The 9,942-nt window shown below is 34.3% G+C and overlaps 1 protein-coding gene across 1 annotated transcript; it reads left to right on the forward strand.

Annotated features, from left to right (window-relative positions):
* Nucleotides 1–8,550: 8,550 nt before the first annotated feature.
* On the forward strand, nucleotides 8,551–9,549 carry LOC140342523 (olfactory receptor 5AR1-like). Its single transcript, XM_072428731.1, has one exon. The coding sequence runs from the start codon at nucleotides 8,551–8,553 to the stop codon at nucleotides 9,547–9,549; it is 999 nt and encodes a 332-aa protein (XP_072284832.1).
* The last annotated feature ends 393 nt before the right edge of the window (nucleotides 9,550–9,942 follow it).

The following is a 9,942-nucleotide window of genomic DNA, read 5'->3' on the forward strand; positions in this document are numbered from 1 at the left end:
AACTGGTAAATAAGAGTGTTGTCAACATCTAGTTAATGCTCAGTAGGGACAGAATTTGTACCAGCCCCCCCCCCATCCCCCCATTCCTGTACTGAAATTTCCCCTTAAAGACAAAGGTGTGTGGGGAGGTAATTACACATTTATGAACATAATTTTGAATGGGATAAGATAGCCAAACCCTACACAAAACACGTGATTAATTCTACTAGGGATTTAATTAGGTTTACCTGGTTACCTGGGCTCCTGAGTTTTTCTAAAAATATATTTAGTACATAGTCCTGCGATGGAAATTTTGTTTTCAAAGTTTTTACTGATTTTTAGGGTGCTAAATCCAAAAATGTCATCCATTTTTCCCACCAGGTTTCCCACAAAATGCCATTTTCAAACTGGCTGTTTGTTATTTTTCCCTAAAGGTTCGTATTGTATTCTCACACAGTATTTAGAACTTTTTTAACTTTTTTTTAAATAACTGAATATTTACATTTTCAACCAGCAGTGGTTGTGAAGGAGCAATAAATGAGATGATATATGTGTAAATGCATGGCAATACATTGTTCAAGGCAAAGAAACAAGGAATTAAATTGCAATGCTCTCATGAACATGGCTCCTTGAGGTTGGAGCTTTTAACCTGACAGTGTTTCTTACATATATGGGAACTATCTTGTGAAAAAAACAGCAATGGAACATCAATAAGAGTTTATTTTGCATAATTTTGAGTGAAACTTGGTGACCAGGCCATTTTGTGGGCTCAAAAAAGGTTTGCTGTATTTAAGTGGAAGAACTTTGACAGTGGTCTCAAGTTAGGTAGACAGAAAGTATTTATTGGACCTGACTCAAACTGATGAAAGAACCACAGCTTCATAGAAAAATGGACAAGAAGGGAAAGGCAGCTTGGATTGAATTTTGGGAAGTGATAACTAAATTCCTTGGTAACCATATAAACCCAAACATTGAGTACATGATTGAAAATATTTTGCCAAAATTAGAACTGGGTTGTTCAATGAGCTCCAAGATGCATTTCTTCTACTCTCATTTGGACTCTTCCCTGAAAAATTGTGGGTGAGCTGTTCCATCAGTATATCAAAGAAATGGAAAGGTAGATTAGCATTATTATTGTCTATTGCTGGGGCTGCAGCAAGAAACTGTAGACAAAAAACATAAAAGTTTTGTAGGACAGAGAAAACACCATTGAGTGCGTGTGTTTTCATTCAATATTTCAATTTTTATTGGTTTTAATTTGGAAGATTGTCTTGATAACATTTTTTTCTTGATTGTTTCCTTTTTTTGTGGCAAAAGTTACATGATGGGGAAAAATGAATTTTATTTTTAATTTTGCACCCCAAAAACGTAAGGAACAGTTAACATATTGAAGTCAGTGTTCAAGTCATTGGATTTTGCAGTCCTTTTAGGTGTTATTTATGCATACATTTGTACTAAGGGATGTAAGAAAAAATGTTGCTTTGGTCGTATGTAGAATGGATGTAACATTAGGTATATATTTTTGGTGTATGTATATTATTGGGTATTAATTCCATTGACCTAGGTTTGCACACTTCTTTCACAAATACTTATATCAACTTAAAACAGATTGGTATTAGTAACGACTGTATGTTTTATGTACAGTTTACAGTTTGAGTGATGGTTCATTTGGTAGAGAATGTTATTTTCATAAATCACATGGGAGACCAAAAACCATTTTTAAATGTTTTTAATGTTTTTTTCATATATCTTTTTAAAAAAGGCCCATGGAAGCTATACACAAGCAAACTGACGTAGAGGGCCAAGATCTACTCTCTAGTATTGCATCTGATCTTTTTCCAAGGACCAGTTTACCTGCACTGTGGCTTAGTGTGGCAATGGCTATCTTGTTATAGAAGCAAAAGGGTAATTTCAATGACAGTGTACAGGGGACACAGAATTCTTTATGTATTTCACATTCAACAATTTTTATTGTTAATACTAATAAAGTCTTTAGTACTACCTTAATTCTGAGGTTTTCAGTACTTGTTAAACGTGTTTCGATGCGTTGGTTAAACATGGCTGTGTAAAAATATTTATATGACTCATGGTCTCTCTGCACATACCGGTTCGCTCTATGTGATACGTTAAAACCACCAAGTAGGTTATCTATGTTTAGTTTAACAAGCATTAAAACCTCAAGGTTTGAGGTAGTACTAAAGACTTTATTGTTATTACTAACAAAAATTGTTGAATGTGAAATACATCAAGAATTCTGTTATAAATAGAAATATAAGTTTACTGTTTGCCAAAAAAAAAACTTGAACTGTAATTGCATATTCTGTATGAATTTTCAGGGTTAGCAAAATCTTCCATATAGGGAAAATATGTTCTCCAATATGATCCTCCACCTTTGTCTATTGAACCCTCCTTATGTCCTAACATTATTACAAAGCCTAAAAAACATCCAGACATATAAATAAATCTATTGAATTATATTATAACTGTTTATTCATTCACAGTAACTTCAATAAAAAAAAATTTCAATACATATTTGTAGTTTCAATATAGGAAAAAAAAAACTTCTAGGAAGTTCAGAGATAGTTTTAACGGACTTATAAACTCTAATTGGACTGGGAATTTAAAGTTTTCAAAGCAGACTTCAGAATGAACTTTTTTATTGACTGAAAATGAAACCTTTTGGGACCAAGTCTAGATTTGCACGCAACTGGAACTCTATATGAGATCTCTCTCAATCCGGCTTCAGTCAAAAATAGACGAGAGGCTGTAATGTGTCACCTAAAAATGCCAATGACTCTTCCTAGGAACAGCTAAAATTTTTAACTATAATTATTTCCATTGTATTACTTTATTACATTCCACTGTATTATTATATTGCTATATTTTACCAAGATTTATTTATCAGGACTGCTATCCACACCATACCCGATTTCCAAATCATTTGATATTAGGAGAATGCAAGCATTTCCATCACTGAAATAGATATTATTGGATGTAACAAAATCTTTTTTTTATTTTTTTTTTATCATGCATTGCTATAAGAAATCCAACAAGTGTGAAAAGTGTGGAAATATTTTACTTAATGTAGCTCTGTAGATATGAATGGTGTGCTATTGCTTTTATTTATAATACATGGTCTGTATTGTATAATAATTTTATCTGATAACTATGTTCTTTATAATGCATGATCGAAAACACAAAATGCAAAACCAGACAATTGTAAAATTCATCCTTCTTGGATTGTCGGATATCTATAGTCTACAAGTTGTCTTCTCTTTACTGCTTTTGATGATATATATGGTGACATTATCAGGAAATTTTTTGCTGATCATCATGGTAAGGCTTAACCCCCGACTTCAGACTCCCATGTACTTTTTCCTGACTAACCTTGCCGTCATTGACATTTGCTATTCCACAACTGTGGTACCTAAAATGTTGGTAAATACCTTTTCACAGGAAAGAAGCATTTCCCTTTGGGGGTGTGCTATCCAGCTGTACTTTCATTCCGCTCTAGCAGCTGCAGAATGCGTAATCTTAGCAGTTATGGCCTTTGACAGGTACAACGCCATCTGTAAACCTTTACAATACAACGTGATCATGGACCAGAAAATGTGCCTCTTTCTTGTTGCTGGAGGGTGGACTGTGAGTATAGCTGTTCCTGTAATTCTTACAGTGTATGCTTTTCAGTTGCCTTACTGACTTACAGGCCAAATTACTTCATTTGGCCTGTGCAGATATTTGGTTCAGTGAGGTCTTAGAGTACGTTGCAGTTGCAGCAATTGTTGGAGGCTCCTTTGTGCTCATACTTGTATCTTATCTCTTTATAACCATGGCCATCTTAAACATAAAGTCCACCAAACAAAGACAAAAAGCTTTTTCTACCTGTGCATCTCACCTTGCTGTGGTCTCTCTTTTCTATGGAACAGTACTGTTCATGCACTTACGCCCTCCCTCCAGTTATTCCCCACAACAGGACAGAGTGGTGTCCATTCTCTATACAGTCGTCACACCAGTGCTGAATCCCATCATCTACAGTGTACGAAATAAGGAAATAAAAGCAGCTATAAAAAAAAACATTGGCACTCACATTTTCCTAATATTTGCAGGGGAAACAGATAAACATTGATGCTGCCTTGAAGTGTCTGCACACCCAAAAATGTTATATATTTCAGCTTTGTCACAGTATACAATATTTATAAATAAAATCAGGAGTGGTGGCACGCCCTTTACTTTACTTTATACACAACATGAAAAAATTGACTACATTCTAAAGCAAGCTAAGGCCTGAATTACTAAATCAAGGCCTGAATTACTAAATCTCCACAAAACTGAAAAAGATAGACTTCCATGTAAGAAACTGGGCGATCCAGCAAACCTGGAACAGATCAGGTTTAGGATTGAAAACATTTGCCAAGTTATAGCAAAGAAATCCAATCCAGGTTTGCTGGATCACTCCGGTTCTCCTATGATAGTCTATCGTCTCCAGTCCTGGGGAACTTTAATAAATCAGGCCCAAAATGTGGATCCCTTTACTATAATTTATGTTCTAGCCTTTCTGAAACTTTATGCCCAATAAGAACCCTTGAAATAGTTTTAGGTCTTGTGAGCCCCTTGCTAAAACTAATCATTTGGGAACAGTGGGAAAATTTCTATTAAATTGGTAGTATTTTGGATGATTTGTTACCCCCTCCCCCTTTACATTGGTAATCAGAGGGCCACCCTTACTTCCCTTACAGAAAGCTAAAACTATCATTAGGTTCCTGCAGCTGGCTCCGCCAAGGGGCTTTGAAAGTAGGCAGCCATCGTCAAATGGGAGGTTACACCAACCACAGCTCAAGGAACCCTTGAAGTCAAATTCTTACTCCTTTGCAATAATGGAGCTCTTTTCCGCTCTGCCACATTGGCTTGACATTCTAAACACTGTGTCATGATTTTTATGTGTGTGTAGCAAAGTGTAATGAAACTGAAGCCATAGTAATATTGATTCAAATATGAAAATATGTAAATGTATTGTGACAAGGCAAATAAAAAAACTACTGGGTACAAAAAAGTCATAATTGTTTAAAACTAATATCTGGTATATAAAAAAGTTTCAAATACAGTCCACAAGGTCCACACATAAACAGAAGTGTTAACTGAAACTGAACAGAAAAGCCCCTCGAAGATGAAGATTTTAGCATATGCTTACAGTCCAAAGAAAAGATCTCTCACATTTAGCTATGTTCAAAGAGAAGTTTCCCAGTTCTTCTATCACCTATTTACTTTTTTCAACAATGCCATATGCATATGATGACGCATATGATGACTTCAAGGAACATAAGTTAAACTAATAGAGGTCTATTTCTAAATATTGTGTCCAATATTCACACAACTTTATCCCAGGCATTACATATTTTCTAAAAAATTCCAGTAGGATCTTGACTGTTTTCACTCAATATTCAACCAACTTTTACTAAAAATGTACCCTTTGTTTTACATTGTATTCAAACAAAAAATTTGTGATTCAAATTTTACTCGTAATACATTTTCTAACTGAATCAGATGTGAAAAATGTGTACAAGTTGGGTGATTCTTGGATAAAAATATTTTTTAAAAAGACAAATAAACTTACAATTTTTAACTTTCAACTGCTCATGCTGTGGAGGTGTCCGTTTTCCCCCTTCCACATCCTTTCCCTCCCTCTTCACTGCATACACAGTATGTGTTTTAACTAACATGAACCAACCACAGTTTCTATTTTACTTGGATACATTGCCCCTGATTCATCAAGCAGAATCGGATTATCGGTCGCGCATTCGTATTAGCGATCCGGAATCGTACGCGGTCGCGCTATTCAGTAACGGAAAAAGCTCGCGCACGGAGCCGCACTCATCCGACAGCTTTTTACTGGCGATCTTGCATTAAAAGTCACTGTTCCCCTAAAAAATCATTCTTTCTAATGGCACACACATTCTCCTTAATCGCGCAGCTGAAATCTAATCGCCTTAATTGGCAGATTCGCGCTCCCTATTGTGAAGGCTGGAATCCGGCTGGCAGTGAGGCGAGTGTACGCGCATACTCGAGTCCGGACCGCGGTAATCCGCGATCGATGGCCGCACGTATGTTCGCGCTTTCAGCGAGCGCGGATTTCATTGATCAATCAGGGGCACTGTTTTATAATGTCTGTAAATATATGTTTTTTTTTCTAGCATGATATAAACTTGTCTATATATTTTTTTGTGTTGAGCTGTTTAACCATTTTAACATGTACAAATGTACGCTATATGTTTGTTACTAATAACTTTTCTGGTATTAACTTTTCTGGTATTTTAATTTAAAAGGAATCACAATTTTATTGGCTAAAATAAGATACTCTTGTGTTTTTTTATTATACATTATTAATTATATATATATTTTTTTCTTTTATTTGTATGTATTTTGTTTATTACAATGCACACTATTCAGTATTTTATTAATTAAGAAGATAAGAAGAGAGGAGGAGAGAAAAAAAAAACTTTTTTTAGGCACAAAGACAGAATTGATATCTAAAAAAATATATATATGATAATTATATTAATTATGATACAAATACAAAAATGATATCTAAAATGGTACATGGGTAAACCATGGTATAAATACATGTCATATGCAGTTGTATCACATGGTACTAAACATTAGTCTAGAACTATGTAGATCATTTACAAACTTGTGTGAGTAATCAGGGTCAAATAGCAAGTTTCATCCCGATGCGTTTCACCTAAAAAGGCTTCTTCAGGGGATTTATTTTGAGGCCGACAGACCCACTCTATAATAGTTAGAAATACAGAGATTACATTTTCGTCGTCAATCAATTAAGCAAAGCTGACAAAGTAAAACACCTTTTTAGAGATAATCATATGTTCCAAAACAGTGATTAATCAAAGATATTTACAATATATTTGTAATACAAGGCTTCTTGGTAATATATTTCACTATACAGATACATCATATGAGCACAGAAAATGTTGCTATATTCTTATCCAAAAGAATACAAGTATAGTATTTTATTAACCATTTACTTTACCTAGGCATAGATATTTTAGTAGAAGCACTGTATTTACTGTATTTATGTTTATGTGCTCCATTTTTTTTGGAAAAGTTAAAAATTATAAAATGAATAACAACAAGCTAGTAATTTTTTTAGTTATAAATATGTACAAAATAAATAAATAATACATTGTGTTTGTTTTCTTTTCGTTTCAGATTTTAACCTCCTGAGCGTTACACTGAGGTCTAGATTTCTGTACCAAAAGTGATCCACTGTTTTTCATGAAATTTTTTTTTAAATTGTAGACGGCGGACGATGATCGATGGAGGACGACGCTGGATGAGCACAGGGGGACCAGGTAAGTATGGATGTACAAAATCTCGGGCTTAACCATCCTTGCAGTTTTTTTTTGCCCGAGCGAAGGTCGGGCTTAACTGCAAGGTGGTTAATTCATTTTATTAAAATTGCTCCTTTTAACATTTTTTTAAGTTTACAATGTGTAGACCATTTTTTTACCCTGTGTGTTGATCAGTTTGTATCTAAAGCAAAAATGTTAATGTTTTACATTTTAAATATAGAAGGGAAAATGATATCACTTGTATGAATATTATTGTATGAGTATTGTATAAAGTTTTTATATTGTGTCCCCAATAGGGACAATCATTTTTTTAATAGGTGATAACGTTTCTAATATGCCTTATATCTACAAATTGCTTTTAATGACTTGCAACCAGAATGGGAATTTCAGATGTTTAAAGTTAATCCCAGGTTGAGAATTATGACAATTAAAATAAACTAATAAAAAACACATTTGGGAACAAGTGATAAGTTATTTATTGTGAAGTGGATTCAGTTAGCAGACAATGTTACATCACCTATAAATTCATATCTTTTTTTTTTATTAACACGTCAATGTTATGTACAATGATATGTAAAATAATATTTACCATTTTCTTTTTTCTTTGTTTCTGTTTGTTACTATTTTACTGAAATTTTAAATAGGTAAATTACTGAAATTTTATTATGGTTATGTACACAGGTTACTTCAATCTAAGTTCTCTACCATTCAGTGCCAGAAGATTTTCACAGACCATCTAACAGGGTTTGCAGTAGGGTCTTAGGAAATATATGATATAACCTGCTCCTATTCTGCATCTCCAATCTTTTTTAAAGCGGGTATGATTGTGGTATCCATAAAAGGCCTGATTATACAATTGTAGTTCAACAATTACAAGTACCCAGTATTTATCTCTGAAAAAAGTTTTTTCCACCATCATAAAAGGGGGAGGGGGGGAGTTGTGATCATATATGTATTTCATTTTTAATTTGTGACTAGAGTCAATTAAAGCAAAAACTTTTATTTTAGCATAGTTTGTTAAAATTATTTTATTATAAGAGTCTCTGTTGTGGTGACTTCCTAATGCTGTTATTTATTTTCCCTGATGTATCATTATAGATTCCTATTGATCATGTGGTAAGTTTACTATGAAATTGATTTTTTTAGGTAAAGTCCTTTCATTTATCTCCCTTGTAAGCCGATAATAACATTTATCTATTACTGTAACATGTCAATATACATTGTTTTAGGTAGCTTGAATCACACATTTGCAGGAAAATTCTTTCTTCTTGGACTCCCTAATATCTTTGATCTACAGGTTGTCTTCTTTTTGCTGCTTCTAATAGTGTATATAATGACAATAACAGGAAATCTACTACTGATTTTTATGGTAAGGCTAACTCCCCGACTTCAGACACCAATGTATTTTTTCCTATGTAATCTTTCCATCATTGACATTTGCTTCACCTCAACTGTGGTGCCCAAAATTTTGGTAAACACCATATCTCTAGATAGAAGTATTTCCTTGTTGGGATGTGCAACCCAACTTTACTTCCACTTGGTCCTTGGGGGTGCGGAATGTTTAATCTTGGCTGTTATGGCTTTTGACAGGTACAATGCCATCTGTAAACCCTTACAATACAACCTGATCATGCACAATAAATTGTGTCTTTATCTTGCTGCTGGATCTTGGACTTTAAGCTTCCTGATTGCTGTGATTCTTACTCTCCTCGCATTTCAATTGCCTTACTGCAAAGGCAATCAGATCAATCATTTTTTCTGTGAGATGCCACCCTTGCTTCACCTGTCTTGTGCTAATATTTGGTTAAGTGAAATCATAGAGTACACTGCAGTTGTATTAGTTACTGGAGGCTCCGTTTTGCTCATACTGGTATCTTATCTCTTTATTCTGATGACCATCCTTAACATTAACTCCACCAAACAAAGGCAGAAAGCTTTTTCTACATGTGCCTCTCACCTTGCTGTGGTCTTCCTCTTCTATGGAACAATACTATTCATGCATTTACGTCCGCCTTCCAGTTACTCCCCCGAACAAGATAGAGTTGTTTCTATACTCTATACAGTGGTGACACCAGTGTTGAATCCTCTTATCTACAGTGTACGAAATAAGGAAATCAAAGGAGCTATCAAAAAATCATTAAAATGTGGCAGTAATCTATTTTCCTCACCATTACCAGAGATACATGTTATAGAACAGAATAGATAAATGATTTCTGTTATTGGGTAGAATCATATTACGACTATGAACCAGAATAACCCTGTATTAGTGATGAGCAAATTGTTGTAAACTTGGTTTTATAGTGGACCATGCAATTTAATCTGTCTTACAGGAAGGAAAACTCTGGACTCAAATCATAAAAATCCAATGTTGGGGAAAAGTGAACGTTTGTTATGGTCACCAGTCCAGTTTTGCCGGCCAACAACACAGATTATGCAGTCATAGGAACAGAAGATAGCATTTGTTGAGAAGGATAATACCTGGATTAATGTACAGACCACAGCCTCCTAACCATTAATAATATAAGGATAATAATTTATAATTATAATTTATAATTTTGAATATATGTAAATTACTACCAAAATCGCGACCCAGCTCTAT

Source organism: Pyxicephalus adspersus, chromosome 12 (genome assembly GCF_032062135.1).
Source record: "Pyxicephalus adspersus chromosome 12, UCB_Pads_2.0, whole genome shotgun sequence".
NCBI lineage: Eukaryota > Metazoa > Chordata > Amphibia > Anura > Pyxicephalidae > Pyxicephalus > Pyxicephalus adspersus.

Bases quoted from the DNA above. Each gene is read 5' to 3' on its own strand.
- LOC140342523 (XM_072428731.1), top strand. From the start codon at position 8,551: ATGTCAATATACATTGTTTTAGGTAGCTTGAATCACACATTTGCAGGA.